Source organism: Pogonomyrmex barbatus, unplaced genomic scaffold, assembly GCF_055798465.1.
Source record: "Pogonomyrmex barbatus isolate J1 unplaced genomic scaffold, ASM5579846v1 scaffold13, whole genome shotgun sequence".
NCBI lineage: Eukaryota > Metazoa > Arthropoda > Insecta > Hymenoptera > Formicidae > Pogonomyrmex > Pogonomyrmex barbatus.
This window is the reverse complement of record NW_028297109.1, coordinates 4,176,632-4,204,541: the sequence shown is the minus strand read 5'-3', so window position 1 is coordinate 4,204,541 and position 27,910 is coordinate 4,176,632. Positions and strand designations below refer to the sequence as shown.

At 31.1% G+C, this 27,910-nt stretch overlaps 2 protein-coding genes and 2 long non-coding RNA genes across 9 annotated transcripts; 1 reads left to right on the top strand and 3 right to left on the bottom strand.

The window, feature by feature from the left end:
* Window positions 1–419: 419 nt before the first annotated feature.
* On the bottom strand, window positions 420–5,278 carry LOC105426922 (uncharacterized). Of its 6 annotated transcripts, none has more exons than XM_011638365.3 (7): window positions 5,140–5,278; window positions 4,244–4,550; window positions 3,880–4,170; window positions 3,471–3,806; window positions 2,588–3,388; window positions 2,267–2,470; window positions 420–901 (listed from the first exon to the last, which is right to left on the bottom strand). In XM_011638365.3, exons 2-7 carry the CDS (start codon window positions 4,478–4,480, stop codon window positions 806–808), a joined length of 1,965 nt encoding a protein of 654 aa, XP_011636667.2. In that variant the 5' UTR covers window positions 4,481–4,550; window positions 5,140–5,278; the 3' UTR covers window positions 420–805. The 6 variants fall into 6 exon arrangements, with proteins under 6 accessions (XP_011636667.2, XP_025074000.2, XP_025074001.2 ...); XM_025218215.2 differs by having other exon boundaries at window positions 878–2,185; XM_025218216.2 differs by lacking the exon at window positions 5,140–5,278 and adding an exon at window positions 5,101–5,135 and having other exon boundaries at window positions 878–2,185.
* Window positions 5,279–5,378: 100 nt separating this feature from the next.
* On the top strand, window positions 5,379–7,558 carry LOC148937573 (uncharacterized). Its single transcript, XR_016138207.1, has 3 exons — window positions 5,379–5,767; window positions 6,154–6,371; window positions 6,527–7,558. It is a non-coding gene; the product is annotated as an uncharacterized LOC148937573 (long non-coding RNA).
* Window positions 7,559–7,857: 299 nt separating this feature from the next.
* GC (gamma-glutamyl carboxylase) lies at window positions 7,858–13,664 on the bottom strand. The gene is made up of 11 exons (XM_011631188.3): window positions 13,452–13,664; window positions 12,426–12,687; window positions 11,258–11,579; window positions 10,994–11,176; window positions 10,680–10,843; window positions 10,315–10,545; window positions 9,979–10,241; window positions 9,589–9,789; window positions 9,263–9,501; window positions 8,680–9,006; window positions 7,858–8,407 (listed from the first exon to the last, which is right to left on the bottom strand). The coding sequence occupies exons 2-11, from the start codon at window positions 12,667–12,669 to the stop codon at window positions 8,248–8,250; spliced, it is 2,334 nt and encodes a 777-aa protein (XP_011629490.2). The 5' UTR covers window positions 12,670–12,687; window positions 13,452–13,664; the 3' UTR covers window positions 7,858–8,247.
* Window positions 13,665–15,402: 1,738 nt separating this feature from the next.
* Window positions 15,403–23,282, bottom strand: LOC148937572 (uncharacterized). The gene is made up of 3 exons (XR_016138210.1): window positions 21,306–23,282; window positions 20,959–21,168; window positions 15,403–20,520 (listed from the first exon to the last, which is right to left on the bottom strand). It is a non-coding gene; the product is annotated as an uncharacterized LOC148937572 (long non-coding RNA).
* Between the last annotated feature and the right edge of the window lie 4,628 nt (window positions 23,283–27,910).

Here is a 27,910-nt window from a genome sequence, read left to right as displayed (position 1 = left end):
GGGAAGATTTTCTTTTAAGTATGCTGGTAGTAGATCCCAGTATAAAGGGAGATCGAACGAGACGTGCTTGGTGTACATATATTCATCATTAGATAAAGCTATGCGTAAAGATTAGTCATAGATTTGTCATAGATATATTTTACAAGAGTTGTTCATTTTCATCAGAAGCATGTTTTTTTCAAAACTATTTATTGCTTACTTACAGAACTGTTATATGAGGTAACTAACGGTTACGTACAGGTACTGTGTGTAATGTACATAACTATGGACAAGATGTAGAATTCACATTTTGATATAAAATTTAGATATTATTTTTGATTATTACATTTTTATCGTTTAGACAACTTTGGCATAGTCTTCTAAACGATATGAAATATTAAAACATACTGAAATTAACAACTAAAACAAGAAACGTCGGAAAGTTTCCATAGTTTCTCCAAATAACTTCTAAATTCTTATTAATTACAGAAATTACAGAAATTTAAAAAATTTTTTCCATATCTACGTATGTTAAATATAATATACAATCTTATTAAAATTAGATTTAAAATATAATAAAATCTAGTAACATGTTTTAACAATTTATTCTAACTATTAATATTCAGTCCATGTATTAAAAATATACGTATTTTCTATAATATTATATCAGAAGTCTATTACATAAAACTGCTCCTGTCAACACAACTTATAGATATTTCATAAAAGAAAGATATTTTCAAATATATGAAGTCTATCTTCTTTGAGGATGGCTTCTTATATGCTGTGTGACAAAATTAAATTAGTGTACATACTTATAAGTTTTCGATTAATGAATATGATCTAAGCATCTATTAACATGCTCCATCAAATCTGGTAAACTCCGAAATATCAGCGCGCATTTTGGACATATCGCGACATCCTTCTGTAATTGACATATAGTTATTAGTTTAGATTACATGCTTTCATCCTAATAATGTAGTTATTTTAAATAATTAATAACATTAATTAATTAACTATATTAAAATATAAAATTTATTATGTCTATTATGTTGTGATATCATATCGTACAAGGAGTAAATTAAATCTTTAAGATCTTTAAGTAAATTAAATCTTTAAATCTTTTAGAAGTGTAGGGCTGTGACAAATTTTGTTGAGTCATTTCAAGAGATTCTGTTTCTGTATAGTATAGTATCCACTATATATATATATATATATATATATATATATATATATATATATATATATATATATATATATGTCACGTGTATTTTAAAAGTAATAACTAACCATATAATATAATAAAACGATAATATATATAAATGATAATATATTAACAATATAAGAAAATAAATATAAGAACTGTTTTAGAATTTTTGTTTTAAGCATTATATCAATAAATTATATATATATATATATATATAATTTATTTATAATTTTATATTATTTATAATTTATAATTTTGAAATACAAAGTACATAATTCGAAATGCCAATGGAAGTCAAATTTGAAAAAATCGCAAAGACTGAATATAAGCTTGAATTATTATTCGCATTTACTTACAGCTTGATATAATAACTCAAAAAAATTAAAGAATTATTTTTCTTCGAAATTCTATTAACGAAATATTATTTCCATTTAAAAAAGCTACAATATTATATTTATATAGATTTACTGAATGTTAAAATAATAAAAAAACTAAGAGAAATTTTAAATAAAATTTATAAACTAAAGTATACAATATATTTACATAGATATCAAGAGTCATATATCTACTAAATTTTATGTTAAATAAATCACTAATTGTTTTAAATAATATGATGAAATATACAACATAGTTAATAGTCTAATATAAATAAATTGGAACAGATAATTGTATCCTTTCGAAAGAAACAAATATTCAAGAAAAAGTAATAAGTAAATGAAAAAAAGAAAAAGAATCCGAAATTAAAGCAGTTAATTTAGCAATGCCAATTATATGTCAAAAACATAATCGTAAACTCATAGCAAAACATACTATATAATAGAAATAGAACTTATTTACATGTACCATACGCCAATTTAGAAACAAATTTGAATATTTAAATAAATATGTAATTATTTACGGTTTTACTGAGAAAAAACGGCACATATAATTTCGATAATTTGGCCGCTTCTTTCGCGCAGTGGCATTGCCGCCTCTTGTACACCCATTGTATTTGTCACTGCTCTAATGATAATAAAAAGTAGGGAAGGGTAATTTTTATTTTTGGTAAAAGCATCATGGCATAATGAATTTTAAATTACTTACTGGAGGTCCCGTCACTGTTGATTTAATATCGGGCTTGGTAGTGGAATTAGATTCTTGTAATTGTTTGTTATAATCTATTTGTTTCAGTAATTCCATTTCCAATTTAGTCTTTTCTTCAAGCAATGCTTCTTTCAATTTCTTCTCTTGTTGGAAATCTTCTTCATACAACATTAATTGTGATCTTAATAATTCTATTTCTTCTTTCTATACAAAAAAATAATATTATAAAAATAATAAAATTTAAGATGTATGTAGGTATTTATTTAATATTAGAATGTTATGTAAAGCGTATTAATTCAAATAAAGAAAAAATTCACTTACACTTTGAACAAGTTGCTCCATTATTTGTTTATAATCCGCATTCCTCCTCTCAATTTTTTGTTGCAAATTATCTAATGTATCCTGCAAATGTTTGTAACGAGTTTGCAATGCTTTCTTCTCTTTCTGTAGATCTCTTTCGCAATTTTCATATAACTGACTCTGATGATCCAGTGACATTTTTTCTTCGTTCAAACTGATTTTTTCTTGTTCTAAAAATTTCCTCTCACTGTTTAACGATATACGCTCCATTTCCAAACTCTTTTTCTGGCTTTCAAGAGATCTTTTTTCTTTCTCTAGATTATCTTTTTCCTGATCAAGACTTCTTTTTTCTGTTTCCAATGATTGCTTGTCATATTTAATTTGTTCTAATTGCTCTAATTTTTGTGAACTCTTGCGAGCGGTATTATCTTTCAAAACATTCAACTTTGTATTTTCATCCATCATGATTTCTAATTCGTATAAAATGGAGTTGTAATCTGAAAATATCTTTTGGAACTGATTCTGTGATTTAATTAGTGTCTGTCTGTCAGTAATAATTTTCACTTGTTCATCAGCTAACTCTTTGCAACACTGGCATAATTTTTCTCTATCTTGCACTTTATTACTATCATTATCACAATTGAGAATGTCAATAATATTTTTCAAATTTTTTTCTATTGCAGCAAAGTGATCCATTTGTATTACAAAACATTCGCTTAACTCTTGCAACATGTCGTTATATTGTTTTATATTCTGTGCGAACTTCTGACGATTTAAACCGGATGTTTCCGATGAATCAGGTAATTGGATTGGAGTAAGCACCTGTAAATATTAAAGATAATTCGATGTTTGTTTTTCTAATTCAGTTATTAAAAATTTTTAGCAAATTATATTTTATACATACACATTGTAATTTCTGATCAAGTAGAGCAATAGATTCTTTCAAGCGAGCAATTTCTTGATCTTTTGCAAAACATGATTTTGAACATTTCAAACTTTCTACAGTCTTAGAAGTGTCACTGCTTTCGCAACTTAATGACTTCATTGCCGACTCTAACTCTTTTTCCACTATTGACTGTTGCATTTTCTGTTGTAACTCTTTATCGGCAAGCTTTTCAGATATTATAGATGTTATATATTCTTTACATTTTTCGATAGCTATTTTTGATATTGCGCCTGTAAGTTTTGGCATGTCTTCATCAGAAGTCATAATATCAGACTCAGAAAAGGTACTAATTGCCTAGAAAAAAAAATGAAATGTAGAATGAGATTGTGCACAATATATATATATTATAATATAGATATAAACATACTTCATATCCCATATCTTCAGCATGTTGCAAGAGTGAAAGTTTGGCTTTCAACTCACAGTTTTCCTTCTTTAAGAAATTTATTAATTCTTTAGTTTCCGCAAATTTTTGCTTATGGTTTTGATGAACCTTTGTTACTTCCTCTTGCCACATTGCCAGAGTATTAAACTGCTGTTTCATTGAAATATTATTCTGTCTCAATGTTTCTTTCAATTTTACATTTTCTTGCAACATCTCGGTCAATCTTTGCTGCATTTCGGTTAGAGACAGTGAAGACACAATTGATTTGTAATCCTAAAAAGAAAAAAAAATTGTTTTTTATTTCAAGCAGTTTATAATAAAAAAAATAAAATTGTAATTTACGTACAATTGACATGCTCTTCTGTTGAATATCAACATAAGAAGCCAACAAAGAAGCCTGAACATCTACCGAATCTTTACCCAGTACTATAAAAGATAGACTATCATTTTCATTAGTACTGATATTAGTCAATGGATTTATATTTAGAGTTGTAGTAACAGGTTCATCTAATTTAAATAAAGGTTCGTTATTCTCTACATTAATTTTTGATGCTTTGGGATTTTCAAGCTGAGTTGGATCCATATTTCACCCGCTCGCTACTTCAAGCTAGCTACTCAATCTTGTATAAAATTTAAGAATCACTGCGTATAATCTGTAAATTGAATTTGGCATTATTTTTCTATAATGTCAACAATGTATTTTTGATAACAAAACAAATCTCTATGCATTCTTATCAATAATTTCAACATTTGTTTTGTAAGTTACACTGATTTGATCATCGAGTATTTAATTAACATTTATAAGTAAATAAAAATTATATTTGTCAGATTACATTAATTAAACTCCCTAAGCTTGTACCAGATTGGTGCGATATTGAGGTTAGGTAATAAACATTTCTACACAATCTGCCGAATAATCGTATCGCGCTATTAACAAATTGATCTTGAACGCACAATTACTTCACATCTCTATCAGATTTGTCAATTGTCAAATTACGTTAGACGCATATTCTTAGATTGTTGTAAATAAACAGCTGACTGCATTTATTTAAAAATTTGACGATGTTATTGATGATCTTACGACTGTCAATTGTATAATTAAACGTACTAATAAGAAAGAAAAATTAAAATTAAAAGGAAGGAAAATCGATAAAAATATGTTTTATCAATACAAGTATCTGTGACAAATATCGACTGACTTACAAGGAAATTCATGATATACAAAGTTAAATTTAGACTCACCGTTATGATTGAAATATTGGTAGTTGCATGAGTGTGGGCTACGAGAGTCGAGCTTTCTATCTTTTCTTTTCTAACTCAAATAGATGCTTGCATCATTGCAAGTGCAGGAAGTGTAGATGATGAAAGTATTCATTGAATATAAGAATGCATAGCGCATTGATAACGTATTTTCTCTAGTTTATTTTTTATTGATTTATTTTTTAAAAGTAATAAATATTTTTCTAAATTTTATAAATTTTCTAACAAATAATCATAATTAACTGATTACTGATGGTTGATCAGTGATTATCGATATTAATGTCGGTAACGTTCATCAATAGTTTCAGTAGTATCAGATGTCAGTAATTATCGACGTTACTGTAAAATTAAAAAATTTAATTAAATTTAAGATATGATTAATATAGCGATTGTTAATATTAATTAATGTCCTCTCATGTCAAAATATATTATTCTGATACCAACAATGCATGTGTGAAAACTCGAATAAGATTTTCTGTGAATTACTAACACAACAAAAAAAAAGATATATCGCTACATAAAACAAATGCCATCGAAATTTGTTCACGCACTCGAAACTGAGGAGGATCACTGATCATTCTTCAATAAAGCACAATGGAGTCAGGAAGACGTAAGTGTTTTATGTTATTACTGTATATTATAGCATTTTTTTTTCTTAGCTAATAGATGCATTATAACATTATAGCGTATTCGATTTGCTAACTTTAAGAATCGAGTCGAGGAAAAAGAAAAACAGATAAAATGATAGAGAAAAAAACATGAAATAAAGAGGATAGAGCTAAGTGTCGAATCGACAAATTGAAAATGCTATTAGAATTTGCAAGTCGTAATAAAAGTTTTTCAAAGTGTTCCTTATAATATATTCTTATAATAATACTATTGTTAATAAGGAAGAAATGTATGCATATATATATATATATATGCGTATAAGAACATATATAAATATAAATATATATATAATTTTTTCATTCTATCATATTTCATTTTTTGTTTTAGTAAAAAAATAATGACACATATTCATTATTAAACAATTATTATGGCACTGTCACTACCACAATCACTATCACTGCTACAACCACAACTGCCATCCACTGCTGCAACCATCACTGCCTGCACTGTACACCAACACAGTGTATCTTCAACCACCGTTATCACAAAATGTAGAAATAGGGATTGCGCCTCCATCATGCCAACATGAGCATATCATAAACAAAGTAATTTATAAATATATATGTATAATAAATTCATATGATATCAATAAACTTAATAAACTTAATTTATTATACGTAAAATAAATTTTCAATTTTATAACTATATGCTAGTATGCACTATAGTTAATATATTAAATGTGAATAAATTTTTTGTTTAGCTAGTACGTAATGTACTACGTCGAGCGATACGTGAGCGAAAGAAGATACGAAAAGCGCAGTTTACATGCTCTGCAACATACATATCAGGATGCAACGTACATATGTACATACCACATAGATGTGCTCCTGTATATACATCTATACATTCACCTGCATCGTCAGGATATGCACCTATATCACCTATACCAAAATATGTACCTTCGCAGCCAGGATACGTACCTACACAACCAGAATATGTACCAACACAGCCGGGATATACGCCTCCATCATCAGGATATGTATCTGCACCATATACTTCTTAAATTAAAAAAATATATGAAAAAAATAAAGACGAAATAGAGATATGACTTATAGAAACGACGATAAAAGTAAAAAAATAAATTTTTTTATTTTAGATAATACTTTTATTTGATATGAATTTAATTTGATTGATTTTTAACTTGGATTTGATTTTATTAACTTAATTGATACGAATTTTAATTTGAAAACTAAACGAATTAAGTGGCTTTGAAAAAAAGAGGATGTTAGAATATTATAAGTTTGAATGTAATGCACACACACACACACACACACACACACACACACACACACACACACACACACACACACACACACACACACACACACACACACACACACACACACACACACACATGCAATCTATACATAATTTAATTTGAAATTAAATTTATAAAAAAATAATATGAATAATTACTCTAAATGTGAGCATTTCTTTTACGTTTACTTTTTAAATTACATTTAAAAAAAAATTTTGTTTATGAGATTAATTTACAAGCGCTGAACTAAATGAATTACAAGGCTGATTTCAATCTTTATAAATTATCGTTATTAAACATAAAATTCCAAATTTAATAATATAAATGAATTATTTCATTAAAAAGAAATAAAATTACAAACATTGGTATTAAAATGATCTTTTGTTTGATTTTGTTTTTCCAAATTAATAACTGTTTTTTTACTTGATATTTTTTTTTTAAATTTCTTACAAAATTTAGAAAATATTGTGGAAAACTTAATATTATAAACATTTACATAATATGAACTAAGAGGAAAAAACGTGTGTGTGTGTGTGTGTGTGTGTGTGTGTGCGCGCGCGCGCGCGCGCGCGTGTGTGTGTGCACAACACACAATTTTTATAAATTTTTTAATTTCTTTGTTCCCTTTGGTTTTTAAAAATATGATCTCATTATTATTGCATATATAATTACACATTGCACAAAAATTGAGACTGAAATATAATAATAATTAAAATTTTATATGTGGATGAAAATTTGAATAATTTATTATTAACAAAAAATATCTTATTAGATACATTTACGAAATAGCTGTGTAAATTTATTTTTAAGTTGTTAAATTATACTAAAATTAATTTCAGTTTAATAGTTTTGTGTTTTAAGTTACATTAAATTATCACATTAATATATAACGAGATACTGCATTTTATCACAATTTTGTATATAAAAATAATAACAATAATTTTTATGCTGAACTCCTTTTCCCAACGATTTATATACGCTTATATAAATAGTCTTTTTCCAACATAATTTAAAATAATTAAATTATTTCAATTCGTTTAAAAATATATTTTATGATATATCCTAATTCTTCACAAATTAAATTGAGTAAATTTAGTAAAACGCGTAATTTGACAATGATTGAGATAAATTAGTTATATATATTAATCATAAGTATATTTTGATTATTTGTTGACGCGTATTCGCCGTATCATAGGAATGTCATATATCAAGTCAAGAAAGGCATTTATTATATGGGCGAACGTCCTTGTCCATGCAATGATTTTATTATTAATCCCTTTTAACAGTGGTAGTGTGTTTTTTCCTGTTAGAGGAACGTCTCTTCTGAAAAAATATAAAAAATAAATATATGATTTAAAAAGAAAAATTTCTAATTTCTTTTTAGAAATTTAATTTATGCGCGATAGAATTTTCATAATTTTCTTATAAAAATATAAATTATGTTAAAAGTATTACGTAAAAACTATCAAAATTGAAGAAGTATCAAAATTTTTGTAATCACAATTTATTACAAAATTTTGATAGAGGCTCGTGTTAATAGCATTTTTTATGTAACATAAATCTAATTGTAATATATTTATGTAACGACTATTTACCTGTCACTATCCAATTGTTGCTTCGTTTGATTGGTATAAGTATACATATAAGTATACATATAGCATGCCGGATAAGAACTTATCGTTTTTATTCGATGAAACTTTCCTGTTTTGATAGGAATCGAATTTTTTTTTGATATAGTAATCATATCCATCGAGTCTTCTTCGCTATACGTTACTTCGCCTTCCAACACTGTCAAAGAAACGTTTGCAAAATCACTGGATATATAATTTTCCAAGTACATCCCTGGAAAATCGGCCACGAACAGTACATCCGTATAATTCGACCAGGTGTACACGTGTTGCTGAATTTCATCCATTTTTTGTCTGGGAATCATAAAAAATTAGTTTCTTTTAAGAAAATTAGTAGCGAAATATGTTATTAACAATCTCAAAATGTAACTTTTTTAAAAATCCTTTTAATTAAAAAGATAAATTATTTATTATTTTTATTTATTAATTATCTTTTATAATGTAATTTTTTAGTTTTTATTTTTAAAATTATTCGCGATATATGTATGTAATCGCGAATAGCAATAGATTATATCTACCAATTTAATTTAATAATTATAGATCGACGTACCGATACGAATTATACTGTGTGAGTAATGGCATTAGGAATGAAATGGGCTTAAATGGATGCCAATCGACTGTCAACATGTCGACGTTTGGATTAAATATTCTTTGTTGGAATCTGCCATTTAGTGAGCACCAGACATCCATGTAAATGCTTAAATTCGTAGATAGCTTCATCCATTTCTCTTTATCCTCAGATTGATCATTGTTTTTCAACGCTTCCCCCTTTCGACGCATTAAATTATCCTGAATTTACACATAGACAGATACAATATTTGGTTAATGAGATAAATATTGATATTAATGAGATATTTGTTTATGGCAATTTAAAACCTTTAAGCATTGAGAATATTGCATTGCCATGTCTCCGTGCTTCAGCCATCGATCTCCTTGCACCCATGCGTCAGGATCTAAATATCGCACTTCATTGTTCACGTTATCATGCACTTTGATCGCTACGAATATGGTGTCCCAAGCATGAACCATCATGTCCCATGAATAACCATATAAACCAGGTACCCAATTGTTATAGCCCTAAAGTACAAAACCTTTTTTTTTTTATTGAAGATATAATTGTCACATGATAATATTATGCAAATTTAGAATTTGTTATTAAAATTATTTTACGTATAATATATAATTTTGCGAGAATAAACATATAAAGTACTGAAATAATAGAATGTAATGCAATAATGTTAATGATAATGTTAACTGATCTTATACCTTTGATATAAAATGCGAATATGGCAGGAAAAACTGCAATACAATATGACTCAGCAACAATAACGCTACAAACTTTTGTTTTTTTGTTGTTTTTAACGATTGCTGAACTTGATGATTCTTTTTATAAATATTTGTCGCTTCTTTTTTATCGAATTCATTCGAACTCTTAAGTAATTGCGTGTCATTATCTCCTTTGTCGATTTTTTTTTCAGACTTCAATTTAACAAGATAATTTTTATCACTTTCCTCGTTTGTTGTTTTTTCTACAGTAATATTTATAAAAAACATTTTTAAAGCTTGATTTAAAATTATGATTATAAAAGAATTATTATTTACCTTCAAATATCGCTTCATTACATAAGATTTCATCATTTAAAGATGATTCTAAGTTGGACTTTGAAGGTTCCTTTTCTTGATTATCAGTCTTTTTTTCGCTGTTAGTATTAATTGAGTTTGTATTAATTAGTAAAATTTTTTGCCTCCGCTTAAAATACAATTCTAATCTACGTGGCCAATCTGCATGGCAAAAGAGCGGCATTGTCGCCAGGCACACATACGGAAACATACCTGAAAGGATTTCTTTTGAAATCTTTTCCATATAATGATAATACAGAAAAAATTTCGAATGTTATTCAAAAATTCATGCATTCATACAGTTATTCAAAATTTTTGTTGGCCATTTGTATTTAAATAATAATTACCTATGCTAAATAGTCTTGAGTTCATTAAATGAAAAGCTGTGCAGAAGACCATGGATGGTATACGAGTTTTTTCGAGCAGCATCCAAAATCCGACGGACAGATCGAAGATAAAGCCGAACCAATGGACAATTAAAAAATCAATCTGTTCGGTAGATAGAAATATTCTGAAAAAAAGCATTTTTCCTTTATAAGTTAATACACTTAAAAAAAAATTCTGTCTTTATTTCATGTTTGGACAATTCTTGCTCATGATTTATCTGTTAAATATTTTATCAATTTTTGTCTTCACCTCGAATAATGCGAATGCCACTTACTTAAACGGATGAAACACCCAGTGTCTAGACAGATTCATCATGGCGTAGCCTTCGAGCCATTCCCTGCTGAATTTCTTTAAGCCAGCCAAGAAATAAAGCACGAAGAATTGAAATTTCAGGATGAAGTAATTCCAGTACGGCACGGAACTGCCGTCTTGTTTCGTATTACTTGCATCTAACGCACTAATGATAGCAGATTAAATCTCAGCTCAGCGACTAAGGAGAATTATGGAAGAGTTATGGGAATGCAGATACTCGACTTACAAATACTTGTTCGCCTCCGTTCCCCAGAGCAAGGTAGCCACGATGCCGTAGAGATAGGTGTGATTGTTCCAGTAGCTCTTATCCAGCAGAAAGATGTACCAGTAAGGCAACACGAAGCAGGCGCACGCGATCTTGAAGTGCAGACCGAGCGCGATTCCGAAGGCACCCATCCACATCACCATGTATATCATTACCATCCACGGTAGCGTTGGCGGCTTCATCCCATGGATCAATGGAAAATGACAGTTCCACGGATCTCCCCATTTTATGTCGACGTCCGCGAATCCTCTCTCCTCGACGACGTCTATCACCATGCACAACCCTGATAAAGAATAGAAAAAAATTTGTCAACTGAACTTTTAAAATATGTCACTAAAGCTTTATAAATAGATTGGAAAAGAAGATTCGGAGACGTTTGTTATACAAATTATTTTATAAAAAGACTTGTTTCTAACGTCTAATATAAAACGACTTTAAATATAACAGATTTTTTTAAAAATGTTCAATCAAGCTTGAAAAAGCGTGCTGCAAATGTTATTAAGATAAAGACGTTCATAAGTAATACACTTTTTCTACAGGCGATATAGAATCACGGTCGTGCTTTTATTGGCTCGAGCCATTAATTCTCATGACTGCTTTAATAGGTCTTAAATCGTGTCTAGTTCTTACGATTCAAATTCTTCACTCCATTTATCGCGAAGAGCAAGATTAGTATAATAACAGCGACAAGCCAATGAGATTTCTGATTTATAAAAAACATTTTTGGCTTTAATATCAATACCATAACAATTTAATTAAATTTTATAATTAGTGTTGATTCTATTAATTTATTAATTATTCTTTATTATTTTTTATTTCATTATTCTAATTGTATGTAAATTGTATGTAAATTTTCGGTAAAGATATAAAAAAAGTATCTGCAATTATTTAACAATTGCGTTATAACTGCAATAAATAATATAAAAAAAATAAAACGTTTTATTAAATAAAAACATTAAATATAATTTTTTAGATATTGAAATATATATTTCAAATTCAAATTTTAGGTATTAACAGAATGTTAGTCAAATATTTCAATAATTTATTATATTTTTTTATCTGTGGCAATTATCTACCTTGGTTTACAATTACGTAGAAATATAATTCTGTTATCAGTTTGTTGACTTACCAAATAAAGCTCTGGTCACTCCTAGACTGGCTGGATCGGTCGGGCGATATAAGAATTGAGTAAATTTCGAAAAATTTAACACATCGCTTATTTTAAAGCACAACAATCTTTTGAAATTGTTATTAAATGATGATTTTAATGGTGACCAATGTTTAGACATGAATTTTACAGAATTTTCTACGAATGATCCATCGTTTGACAATGTAAACACATTTTTCGTTGCCTCATCTTTTTTCTTCCACATACCACTGCTTCCAGCTTTCTGCAAATGAATAAAAGAGTTTGAATTAATTTTATTTTTAATTTATCTTGCCTTTCTAACTTTACTCAAAGTGTTATCAAAACTCAAAAAACGCGCCTACAAAAGAAGCATATGTAAAATGTGTAATCGAATTTAAATATAATAAATAATAAAGTTAAATATTTCATAATTGTTATTTTAGATAAAAGATAATTATAACGACAAAGAAAAACGTAATAATTAATTTATTTAATAAGTTGCATGAAATTCTAAAGTCCTATAATAGATGACAACAGCATGCAGGATATATATAATGATTCATTGGTATGTGAAGTATACTCAAATGATAAACTTTTTCAGATACTTATTTCTGTTAATTTGTAACAGGAAACTAGTTGTAATGTATGGTAATTGAATAAATTGTGTGGCCGCCAACGAGTAAATCACGCTTTTGTAATTGAGTCTTTATAATATTAAATAATATTAAATTTATTTACGTCCTACTTCAATAAATTAAAAAAAAAATTATACTGTGAAGTTACAAATTAATTGATCAATATTAGAGAAATTTAACTTACTCTTACATTAAAATTCTCATTTCAAAAACACCGTAGTTACAATTTTGAAAAATTACACATGTAAAGTACAAAAATTCAATCAAAATAATTTTTGTACTTCGCATGTAAAATATTGCATTTGTCACGTGTTTCTTCTTCCGAAAAATCGATGCATTTTTAAATGCATTTTAGCGAGTGAGGGAATGAAAATGCAAGTTAGAATCATACCTGGTTTTCTTTACAAACGGAGATAACACTGTGAGGAGCCGCCGAAAATGGAAGACAAGATCTTCGTCTTCGCCTTTGGTGGCGCTATGTAGAAGGCTGGTCGGCTTCTGTCTGGAGTCTGGACACTGGAGAAGGAAGAGGAGCACTTCGCGCCGGTTGTTCCAGAGACTCAGAGTAGGAATATCGTCGCCAGGCAACGTGGCACGAATTATTGACCCGCGCCCGCGCAATAATTATACTTCACGACACTTCTTCACATCCTGTATGCACTAGGATTTCGCCGATAGACATCGATGAGAAACAAAGTCCATGAGAAGCAAAGTCCATGATCGGAAAATATTAGTTGTCTCAGATAATTACAATATACTATAAAATCAGAGAGATTGTTCTCTCAGATTTCATTTTGAAACGCTATCTTCCTACTTATTATAAAAGCTATTGTTTTAAAATGATATAACAGTTAATTCCAATGTAATAATTTTATTAATAATTATAATTTCATAATGATAGATTAAATTAAAATTAAATTAATTGGAAATATTACAGATAATAACAATGTAATATTTAATCTAAAGATAATAAGAATTATGTCACATTTAAAAAAATATTATTTATATATTCTTTAAATTGTAATTTGATATAAAACTTAATTAAACAAGTTCAGATTGTAGCGTGTAGATTCGATATTTATAGTGATACTATTATAGTGTGTAGGTTCGATACTTTGTCTTCTATATATAGAATGATTTATAAGATTTTATTAGCAGGGTTAGATTACGCTCGTAAATAGTTATACGTAGTTACTTTATACATCACTCAAGCAACAGTTGTAGCTTAAGTAACTATCGTTTTGCTAAATTGAATTATGCACTTTAATGATGTTTTCTAATTAAGATAAACAATGCTCTAAGACAATTATTGAACAAATAGCTTCAAAAGAAATATTTCTAGGAAACTCATGAAAATTCAAATATCTTAAATAAATTCAAGATAAAGCAAGTGAATAAATCAAGCCTTTTTGTCTGAGCGATATAAGAAATATCAGGGTTAACAACATGAGACAATTAACCAGAGTATCTTATCGTGCAATTTTCACAAAAGCTTTCTTCGTAACACTCGACTGCCCACTGTCATTACCGACGTTATATCAATTGCCTTTCGGTTACATCGCGATGCATAGCACAAATGCACAATTGCAATAACAATTCGGATTCGGAATAATTGCAACACTCGCGGACTTACGATAATGATTCCGGCGAACTGGCGAACGGCGGTAAAGACAATTTTCTCACAGATGTCATATCTACGAGACGTGTCAGAGTGCACAGACTCTTCTCCGCTAAGAAGACATCTTTGTGTCCGTTCGCCGCGCCGCGTTCAGATACGGCACGCGTTATCTCTGCTCGCTAATTTCGCTCGACATAACAGAACCTGAATTTTTTAACGAGGCAACAAGTGAAGCACACCACTCGTTTATATCTACAAGAGAGAAAAAAACATCTTATTTGAAAAGAATAAGATAGGACAAAATTTTCCAGAAGACTCGATTCTAAATAATAGATTATCCAATGAATCAAGATATACAAAAAAAAAAAAAAAAAAAAAATTTATGAACAGTCGTTACGTGGCGTTATTTAACATACGATTATTTTTCGTTTCAAAATATTTGTTTGCGTTCCTTTTCAAATTGATAAAGACTGGGTGCAATATTAAGCGATATATTGCAATAAAATTTGCATGTTGCATACGATAGCAATAAATACATGTATGTCATAAATAAAGACTCCGTCACAATGCCCGAGATTATTTAATCGCGCTGCTTGGAGCCGCTGAATCGACACCAGGAGTCTTTTCGATCTCGCAGCTGGGGCGTTTTAATGAATGGACGTCATTTTACGCGCTGTATATATGTCCCCAACGGCCGTTTTAGGGCTGTAAAACAAAAGACTGATTTATTTCAGCACGCCCCTCAATCTGTCTCCATGGACCACTTTTGATTAGTGCTGCCTCTTCAAGTTTCGGCCCTTCAAAATCGCTATCGTCTCGTGACGTATTTCATTTTGGGTCACCTGGACTTCGACTTGAATATAAAGAAATTCAGTCGTACTTTGCCATAATTTTATTAATATATCTTTACTAATATAAACAAAAAATTGACATAACAAAATTTTTTAATATGTAAAATTGTAGATAAATATAGTAGATAGTAGTTAAGAAAATATATATAGTAGTTAAGAAAATATATATAGTAGTTAAGAAAATAAAATTGATTATTGCAAAAAAAAACAAAAGATTTTATGAGGAGAATTATAATTATAATATTATAAATTACTATTTATACTCTTATACTATTTATAATCTATAATAATAACTCTGTATTTCAATAAAATAATAAATAATAAAATTATTATAAAAATCAATTATGATTAGATTTAAAATTAACACAACACGTGTTTTAATACTTATCGTGTTTTAATATCTACAATATGATTAGCTTTAATCAGTTCGTTTTATCAACTTTAAGTCATTTAAAAATTAAGTCATAAGTTGATTTTGCAAAGATTTAAATGGTCGAGAATAAAAAATTTTATATATCTTGAAATAATTGTAATAAAAAGAAAATAAATTTTCTTAAAATTAAATATTTATAATATAATCTTGATATAATCTTCATTGATTTGGTTTATACAGTTACGATTAAAATTTTATTTTCACAAGTCTGATTCGCGAAAGAGAAATTTGTTCTTCTTAGCGAATGTTTTGCATCTTTTTCCTCGGGCGGTAGATCGAATCTGGTGTTTTAATACTGGTATTAATTTCCCCATTTCATTTATTCTGGCACGAGCCACCCCGGATATTTGCCAAACGTATTTATTTTGGAATTTGAGCGGCTGCACCTGGAATCGAACAAGCAAGAAGAGAAAGAGAAAAAGAGAGGAACCGAGACGGAGAGTGCTGCAATTGCAGATACGTATTTGCTCAGCTATTTATCACGGTTTATTATTTCCCATTGTCATCGAAGTTGGCGCATTGTTGACGCACGAGAAGGGCCAAGGCGAATCTCTAAAACCGTATCCGATCGAATTTGCATAGAAAGCGCAGGGTGCATCCAATTACAGGCTCTATTAATTGCGGTCTTGCATTGTTCTCGCGACTCTCGGGGCCCGATTTGCCCGATTCTCGGATTACCGACTATATTCTTTTTTAGACAGGGGGTTCGATCAAACTGCAAGTATTGCAAAGTACTTGCCTTATATAATAGCGAGTAGAAACACATTCTAACAAGTATCATTCTTTGAAGTATTCATTGTTGTATAAATTCGATTAAGTGTATAATATTTAATATATATAATTATATTTAAAGCTTTCATAAATATATTTGAGAAGTTAAAATATGTAGTGATATTGTTGGATTGTTGTATAAACATATTTATCGCAAAACAAATATTTGTTACAAGCATCATATTCATTTAGAAGCTAAGGATTGATATTATCTTGCGTGCTTCCTTAGACATTGCTTTTGAGAATAATTCGTTGAATATTTATTATTATTGGCACTTCGAATCACGGATTCTCTTGTGTAACAACATCGAAGGATGGCTGCTAAGGAGGTGAGGACTGAGGGATGAGGCAGGGGGGTGGAGTTAGAGTGGGCAAAAAATCGGGCATAAAATTAACAGTATACAGCCTGCAGAATGCAGTTTGTTGCTCGCCAGTAATATTTCACGAAGGTCTCCCTTGCGGGGCAGAGTGAGTTCGTTCTCCAGGGGAGGACGCAACAATGGAACCCTTTACCGTGCCCCCGGTGCCCAGAGCCAGCATCCATACATCATCATTCATACTGGAAAAAAAGCCGGGGGCACCTTTGCAGAGTACAGAGGTTGGGGGACGGCGGGACTTTCGAGGCACCCCGACTATTCCGCATCAAGTATTTCCCGAACGTATCGAGAGATTTCTTGTCCGAAAGTAAACTTCAGCGATCTATGAAGCTTCGTCCAGAAACGATCTGGAAATTGTGATTATTCTCTGTCGCACTATGAAAATGATTCTGTGACGTTATGATAATACAAATTTTGAACTTTAATTTCAACTTAACATGAAAAAACTATATAATTAAACAATTAAACATTCAAATTATAATTTTAAATAATATGTTTCTATATTTAATATAAGATAAATTATGTTTGAATGATATTTTGCGTTATTAATTTTTTCTATTACGTTTTTGGAAAGCGTTTTTCTATTATGTTTTTGGAAAGCGAATTTCATCCCTTGAATACGCCTTCTAGAGAAGAGAGGATTGCTGCGTAAACAATGACAAGTAAAAACCACCATGGCGAGTCAAGAAACATGAAAAATCGTGATCGGCCGAGAGAATTTTCGATTCGTTGAAGAAAGATACGCGATCGGTTTAACTCCCGGCTCATCGATCACTCGAGAAATGGCAGCCGTTGAGTTCGGTACCGAGAGTCGACTTGCCGTGAAGTGAGAACTAAAAAGAGGAACGCGAGAGAGACAAGCGTAATCCGCTTTCCGAAACGAGGCAACCCCTTCATCGACGACGACCCATCGGCCGTGTCACAGCATGGGTGACTGATTGTAAAACCATGGAGTAACCCACAAAGGGTTGCGACGCAAAGCGAGCGATAGAGAACGAGAGAGTGCAGATTGCGAGAGGGAGAAGGTTTAAAATTGCGCCTCGTAATCGACGTGTAATCCTCTACAACTGTGACAGCCCGGACATAATGCGCGCAATGAGAGATGACCAGTTTGTTTTCTCTGGTAGATAATGGGCGATGCTTGAATGGTGACGGTTTATTCTCTTAACCCTTCCGTTGCCACGGAAAATCATGGTAGGCAGTTTTATAAATGTTATAAAATGAAAGTTTTAACATTTTTCTTGGAAGTCAGTATAAATGCCACTAAGCACAATGATATTTTTAACTTTTCTAAATAAAGTTAAATTTATCAATATAATCTTTACGCATCTGTGAAAGCGTAAAAAAGTTTTAAAAGATTAATAAAATTCAATATCGTTGTTTCACATGGAATTTTCCGATAATTAAGCTTAATTACCAAAAGCGCTTTTAATACATTCTCGTGAATATATTATTTTAATCACATGTAAACGCGCGTAGGCAGATAAACACCTGATTAATATTCCGTTCTATTAGCATGACTTAGAGCAGTCTTCCAGAAGTGTGATCTCGATCACGCTTCCTTTACGCTTCGCTCGTCGCAGCTGCCGCGTGGCTCCAGCTTTGCGTAGATCTCGTTTATCTTTTTTCCGTTAAAAATCGTAACAGCAAAGTTTTTTTATTCTATTGCCTGAAGGGTGTCTTCGCACCCGAGTTTTCGCTTCTTTTCAAAACATAGCGCGTCTGTCACGCTTTCGTAATCCATCAAGCACCACAGCCCTTGTCATAATTTCTATTTTGTATGAAAGTAAAAAAAATTGCAAGTTACATTTATATACTATACAATGACACACTTTTCACTTGTCCGAAAATATTTATAATTCTATTAGTCATTGAATAATTTTCTGATCTAATGTTAACAAATGCAAAGCGTTGCAAAATCTCGATTCAATTTAAGTCGAATGACGTGTACGTTGTTTATACGTACACATTAACTTGTACGGACAACGTGTGCGAACAAATTAAAATCTGATTAGCATTCGTCTTTGACAGTTCATAGTCATCGGAGCGAGAGGACTGACGTGTTCTCGCATTATTGCGTACGAGGGATTTCTATTCTGCGTGCGCGTTCGTCCGGAAGGACGTTTTTAGGCCGCTAAAACTGCGGGGGTTACAGGTACCCCAGTTAGGAGACACCGTTCGCCCGATGGAGCGCGGACGATTGTCACGTAGGGGTTGGCACCGAAGGGATCCGTCCTGCCTCGCTGGACCTTGTTTTCGGAAAAAATGTAGCGATTTTTATCGGTATTCCGTTTCTCCGCGGGGATCGGATCCTTTGGGAATCTGTGTTTTCCTTTGACCCCCGACTTACGAGCCAAGGGGATATAGAAGGGAGATAAAAAGAATATCACCCTTCGTAAGACCTTCGCGGTAAATAGATTTGTAGTAAAAGTAATTGTATGTATATTTTGTCTACGTAAAATATATAGTGACTTTTGAAAATATAAATATAAAACATGAGTAAAATATATATATATATATATGTATATTATGTTATTGGAATTAAAGAAATCTATTTTTAATAAAAATGTAATATGATGACAAAACAGTTGCAATTATTTGATAAAAGTTATCGCATAATTTATTCGTCAAACAAATTTTTTTCAATGCATTTACGCTTCAATTTAGAGTTTATCTTATAGTACAACATCTCAATGGAAGAGCAATGGCGCGTGCGGCCTTTTTTCTCGACGATATTATTTCACGGCCAACAGCAACTGTTTTACTTGCTCGTGGACCGGACCACTTCGTTCTCAAGTGGCCGGTAGCATCTGCGATGATTACTATACGTGCAATACGCGTATTCGTTTTTTATAAAGGACTTGTCCGTGAAAAAGATTGGGGTTTAAATAGCAATTTTTTAGCAATAGGCCAACGACAGATCGACGGTAAAATAATTATTTTTAAATACAAGATTTAATTACAAGATGCAAAAATGGTTTTGTTTTTAAAAGTTGCTTCTTAATGACGTATATGTTTTTATAAATTGTTCGAGAATGTGCTCTATGGCGTTAGCGTACCATAGCTATTATTAATAAAGCGGATAATTCTTACGTTATTTGGCCCATATTCCTGACCCCGAGTTCCTAAAGAGATAATGATCGCTCCTAGGAGGGTAACCGGTAATATAATACACGAAGAACATCCCCTGGGATGTGGAGAGGATGGATCCTCGCGAACTAGGCAGACAAAGGCTTCATCCCTCGTCGGAGTATTCCCCAGGAACGAGCTCCTGTCTCCCGAATCGGTCGGACCGTCTCGGATTTTGCGATGCGATGAGTCGGTAAATCCCATTTTTATCGTAATCAATGACTCACTCGTCGGGAATTTGGCGTACGTAGTTTCCTCGTAACTCATCAAAGCGAGGAAAACTACATTGGACAAATGATTTTACATTGTATCATTATGGATCTTTCATTTGTACATAGAAAATTAAGACGTTATAGTATAATTAAAGTAAATACAATTAGAGCGATATCGTATAATTATGTAATAATATTATTAACAATATATGTAAATTCCATTTCCCTAGCATTTGTTATCTCATTATCGATGCAGAAGCGAGAGGTTGGCCACGTGAATCCGTTGACATAAGAGACGGCCCTTCTCTCAACGACGCTCCGATAGATAAGTGAGACAATAGGGTGATAGTGTACGAGTATAAATATAATGGTAATGGTCGCTGGTAACCGGGGAAGATTACAATCTGCTGGCCATTGTGTGCGACGACGTGCATTTACGGTGCACAGGGCACATAAGAGGTAGCTGGCGTTAACGTCAAAAGGCGTTATTCGCTCGAATTGGCTCACCTGGTCGGAAGGTATCTGATCGAAGGTATCTCGGCCTCGATGAGATTCACAGTGGATTCTAATGTGACCACTTTGTTTCACTCCCTTCGGATTACGTAACTGCCGGTGAACTCCTTCCATCCGCTGACGGAAATCAAAATTGCCGATCTAACTCTTAACCGCACATTTTTTCGATCACGCCGAACACTTTTCTTCTGCATAAACTTGGATCTATTCAATATTGGTTTTCATTATACATTTTAATATAAATTACATAATATAAATTACATTTTAATATAAATTAATTGACCATGCTTGAGTTGTCGCAATTAAGGAGTTTTTCTAGATGGAATAATTTTTGTCTTTACTCTGTATATTTCATTGATGTTTCGATTGATCGGCTTTTTTCTTTGAAAGGTAATCGCATGTCGTTTCATATATTTCGTCGACGAGTGAATACCACGAGTTCGTTTGTACTTGCATGAAGGAGAGCTGTTATCTGAATCAGATTTAAGTGCGGGTGTCTATGATCATCCGCATGGGGGTCAGGGGTGCTTTTGTGAATAGCCTGAACACGAAACGATTGAAGCTGCCTTATGAATCGTTACGACAATAACGTTACATCGTTTAAAATCGCTTTTTATATATCTTGTATATGTTAAAAAGCAATGCTGTTCCTTTTTTATTTAGTTTTTATATCCAATTACCGAGCTACTGTAAGTTATTATGACTCAAAAGATGATTATAAAAAGTTTAAAAAATAATTTGTTATTAATTTCTTTCTATTTCATAATAATTTGTTATTATTCTCTTTCTATTTTTCTAGACGATGTGTAATTATATCAAGCTATTCTTTCGCTCCAAATTTGTTTTATTGTATCTATTATGTATTCGCTTAAATGATTGTGTAAACTGAATCTGGTTCAATGAACTGCGCGCTTTAATTCAACTCTTCTGCAAACTGCTACGGGCATATCACGTGCTGCAAACATTTACGATGTGACAGGCTGCTCCAATATCCTTCGGCGATTTCATTCGATTGCGCCGAATCCATCCTGCTGTACTATTTTATTTTCTCTAATCATGGTATTGAATTTACTTGAATCATCGAACGAATTTCTATTTGTATTTTCGGAACAAAAATAACCCGATTAATAAATTTCGAACGTTGTGCTTAAATGTTGTATAAATTTTTTAAAAAGATATTTAAATTTTATGCATTGAAATAGCACGATTTTAATTCTTGTTTTTTTTTCTTATGAAAAAAAACTTTTTTGATAAGAAGACCTTTATTTAACTGTTTTGAATTACGCGCATGAATTTATTTTACAAAAAATTCATATTATCATTTATATATAAAAATAAATTATATAATTATAGAATATAATATAAAATGAAAAATAAGAATTAATATATTGTTACGTCCGCGGCGGTCACTGAACACTCGCCCACTCGCGTTCCACTAGAAAGCTGCGCTCCGCAATAAACAACGCCGTTTAATAAAATACATAGGCTTTATTATACCTAGGCAAACTAATCAACAACAATTTGGCGGACACACGCCACGTCTGTACGCCACGAGTCACCGCGCCGTACTTCTGTAAACAAAACAACCGTTGTCCCGGAGAGCGCTTCACTTTTTCTCCAAACGGCAGTTCGACTCCATTCAGTCGCAGAAGACTCGCGTGGACATAATATTTTTTTTTTTTATATTTTACATTTTTTAATTCTCTTAAACAAATATGTTTTATATAAGGATTATTAGATTGTCGCATAAATTAATTATAAACGCAATTAAAAATCTATGCTTAAATAGATAGTAAGTGGTTGCTCAAACATAAATTATATGTTCTTTCAGTTGTCGTGAAGCTAATTACATTAATTGACACACCAAGTGCCACAAATAACGAATTTGTCGGAAGAGTAGACAACACGTGGCAGCCGCACGTGTATGCGGCCGTGGTGCGAAACCGCCGAGATTAGAATCTCTCGTTTGGTTATGATATCTCAATTACGGTCACTTTTACACGTTGCTCGTTTGACACGTGTCGTCGGATTCGGGGTTGGCGACACGGACACGTGGCGAAGGCATTCGTTCGCGCTCACTCCTTCTCGTTTCGTTCATGCACAGTAAGCCGCACGTGACTGCCGTCGTTCATCGCGTTAACTCGAGATATCCGTTTAAATAAGAAGATCGATGCGACAAATGAACACACGGTTGATAACGGTGGGAAGAACGATGAAGGCGTGAAAAAGTGAAGATTATATATATAATTGTACTAGATTTGTTTTTTAACATATTCCTAAAACATTCCTCTTATTTTGTATACTTATATAATTGAAGAAGCAACTACATAGAAAATTACTGAAAAAACGAAAAATTTGGATAAATACAATTATTAAAAATAATTTTATTAGACCATCAAAATTATTTTAGATCTAGTCGAATTTTTAAATACTCTAGTAAAAGCATTCTTTTCATGTAGTCAAATATTTTGAAAATTAATGATATGCTCTAGATACTATTTAAATTTTATCATTTTTTGGTAAATAGATAAATTTGATATATGTACATTTTTACTTAATATAAAAATTATTTTACTTAATATAAAAATATATACATATATATATATTATTAATACGTGACATATTTTATATAAATAAGCATTATATATATAAATATATAAATACATTATATTTGCTCAGAATAGCGTTTATCTTCCATTGATATATGGATCAAATTGTTCGAAAATCTAAGTGTCAGAATAATACTCGTACGTTAACAATGCAATATTTCATTCACGCACAAACAATTCTTCTCTATATCTTTTTTCATCACTTTTTTAAAGCCACTTAAGTAGCCACGTGACACTTTGACACCGCACTGCAGATGAGCGAATTATTATTTTATCATTGTCTGGTCCTTTTTTATCGAGACACCCGTTATCTGTGGATAATTCTTGGTTGAATTGACACATTTTATAGATAAATATATGCACAAAGATGCGCCGTTACAGTTCTGGTTCTGACACGTGACTGACACGTGTCGCGTGCGATAGTTTGCAGAGCGAAGTTAAAGCGTGACATGGTTCCAGCCAATTGGCTGGGAAGGATTATCATATGATAATGTGCATATTCTGTCAAATCATCTCATCTTTGTCATGTGAGAAAATTCTGAATAATATGTGGAAATGGACATAAATAATAGGAAGAAGAAAAAGACAGATTTGGAACTTTAGATTATCTTTTTATGTCATGTTATGATAAAATCCATTTTTAAATAATAAAGTATTATTATATAATTTTGATATATTTCTTTTACTATAAAAATAAAAGTATAGAAAGAAGATATAAAAACTTAATTTTTCTTGTTTTAAAAAAAATTTTACAATAAAAATGTTTTGCAATAAAAATTAAAAATGATTTAATATATTAAAAAATATAATTTATAACAAATGTAACATATAAAAACAATTTTAATTTATAGATACATCTTTTATCAATTCTTGAATTTGGGAGATGTCTTTAAAGCTTTATATTCCTTCGAAATAATTTCAGAGTTACATAAAAACGTTTAATATTGAAAATGATTTTATTTCAGGGCCAAATGGGCAAATGGGATGAAAATCTCGTTAAGCGGCTTAAGTACCTTGAAATTACACGTTCGGTAGTTCACAAAGGTGGACGAGCACCCCCGTACACCGCATTCTAATCGATTCGTCATGGTCGTCGTGACTTCGATTTTCCTGTACGCCGCTTTCCCCTCGCTTTAAATCACCGTGGAAAATACATAACTTAGTCCTTAATGTGGTAAATCCGTCTGCCAACTGCAAGTTGTTCCACGGAAGCTTTTTTCTATCTTCCGGAAGCGGCACATGATAAAAAATTAAAACGTCGACCGTGATACTGATTCGTTTCTTGCCAATCGTTTCCGGGATGGGGACATATGTTGAAAAATTATAATCAAGGGACAAATCTATTTTTTTGTAGAATTTTCATAGAATTAATTATTTAGTAAATAATACGATATTTTCTTGTTCTGAAAAAATTACGTTTAATAATTTTAATTTAGCAGATGCTTAATTAAAAATGTAAATTCTTCTGTAATTTCTTCTGTAATTTAAGACACGTAAATTTGTGTTTTAACATTGAGATTTCACAATAAATGTTAGAAATTTCTTCAGCTTTACTTATTAAGACTCTCCTAAATAAACTCATCCTCTAAGCAAAATGGTATCCCAAACGGATATCCAATCTCTCTTCTTTCTCAAGCCTTTTAAATCTTATGAGAACTTAACGGGGACTTTTTGTACTTGCTTGTAAAACTTCCTGATTTCTTTCTGTTTGATGATTTATCCGTTATCCGGATGTGATATCGGTATATTTAACAAATTCCCACGCGGTCGGAAAGAAAAATTAGGAAATCCGCTCTCGAGCCCTTCTTCTTCACATGCTCGATCTGGCACATTGGTTACGTTCTAAGGATCAAAAGATCCCGGTCGGATCGATATTTCCGAAAATTGGGTAAATTGAGAAAGTATATAGCGCCCATTGAAAAATCTCGTCGAAAAGGGGAGAAATTAAGGGCTCAAGAGCGCGAAAATCCTTTCTCGGCGGCTTGCCTCAGATCTTCGCCTCGAAGTGGTGGATTTCAAAGGACCGCGGCCCGACTAGCTTCTTACGGAATAACCATGAAATGGAGCGCACGCTTCACCAAAATTTCAGGGTGGCCCATAAGCGACGGTCAGAAGCGCTTGCTTCTTGAAGACGCCTGTATGCGTGAGAAAGCTCGGATTCGCGTGAGAGAAGAGAGATTTATAAAATACTTAAGTTCTACCTCAAAGCCGAACATTGAAGCGTACAAGATCGAAAAATGTAATCTCAAAATCTGTTTATTTAAGTAAATTTTTAGTAATAAAATTTGTCTAAAAAAATCTCTATTACTTAACAAATATAATAAAAATAATAATCTACACTAACTTTATTAAAATAATATATCATATTTATTTTTTTAAAAAATGATTAAAGATGTAGCCACATTTAATTGATTTTAATTAATAAATATAATTATTAAATTAATTGTTTGCTCATAATATAATTATTTATAAATACGTGTCTAATTATGATTTTATAGGTTTTATTAACATCTCTCATCCTTACTAATAGAAATGATGAGAATAGATAGAGTCATTTAAGCGAGTAAAAGCTTTTTTATCGATCCTTTAGTCGAGATGGATGGTGAACCATTTAATTAACTTTTTGCTTGCCATCGTTGGGTTAACGTGGATGAAATTTAAACTCGTTGGCAGATGATTCAATAGACGGATGGACAACCGGACTAGTGGACAATTGTCCATCTTCTCCTATTACTTCGGTGAATGTAATTAGAAAGCGCTTAAGTTTCCGTGTTGAATTGAATTTTATATCACTTTTATATTAATAAATTATAAAGTATAAGATTTAATAATTATTCTTCTCTTATTTTTCCTCTTTTTTTCATATTTTTATCTCGAATTTTGTTATCTTCAAAATTATTTCTAAATAATTTTCAATATGCAAGCAGAATAAATGTACGTGTGTGAGGTAATACAAAACGTAAGGAAAATAAATAATAAAATATTAAAATATTAATACTAAATAATAAGATATTAATATTAAAACGATAACGATCTGTTGTCATGCAAAAATTAATAGCATACAAGTAGATTTTCGTTATCAGTCACATTATGATCACTTTTAACTCGTTGTTCGCTCGTAACAGACAGTTATCGTTCCACGTACAGTGTGATTGTATGAAATAATAATGTGCACGGTGTCGTTAGCAAGAGTGAGATAGTGCAAAAGGGTAAGGTTCGTTGCTGGGGTTGAATAATCGCAATCAAAGCTCGAGCCGGTGTATATCGGGAGAAGGACACGTCACTTTTGTATTTCCGGCGGTGCTCAATATCCGTGACTGGATTTGATAGATAATGAATAATGATTAAAAGCCTGGCGCCGGAAATCTCAAACGTATACATTATATATACATCGAACGCACGGCTTTAAAACAAGTTCAAGGGAATATTTCTGAAATAAAATATTTAAAAACAAAATACAAGATAAACTAAAAATTTAATCTACCTTTCGTAATTTAAGAAAAAGTATATAGCAAAAATATTGCTTTACATTAAAGTTATTAGAAATGACATCATTCTTAAAATTAATATAACAAATCTTAAAATAGCAATATATTAATTTTTGGAAAATTTAATAAACAGTATAAAATAGTATAAAATAATATATTAAACTAATGCAAATTTTGTAAAAAATTTTTGTAAAAAAAAGTAGTCTGTAAAAACACATAAAATTATGTTATATAATAATACATTTAGTAAAAGATTTATAAATATATAAAATTAATATAAAATATATTTATATTCTCTAGGGAAAGTGGGGATTTTTTTATTTTCCTTTTTAATTATCTTTTTGTAATTCAAATAATAGTTGCGAGACAATGTCACAATTAAATCGAAAGCAGTTGAACCAACAAATTTAGCTGATCGCTGTCGACCTCGTTAGAAGTTCCCCTAAGGATTGTCTGGAGGATGACCTGCGCAAAGGACGGGCGCGAAATTTTGTCTTCTCACCCCGCCTGCATAACTCATCGCATGAACTGTGCGAAGTGCATCAAAATAAGAACCACTGCCATTCGTACGTACGACACCAAAATACGGACAGATGGCTTGTTCGATCCCTTTGCTGGTGATGGTGAACGTATAGTGATTGTGACGATGTTGCTGATCGCGCACACATTAGCATCATTGTATACAGGGTGCCTAAAAATAATAGATGCAATCGGATTCTTAATATATAAACAGTGTAAAAATAGAAATTAAGAAATTGAAAATTTTATAAGTAGATTCTTAAATCTATACAACTTTGGATGCATAGACTTCTTTTCCTAGATATTTGATTACAAACTACATATTCTTAT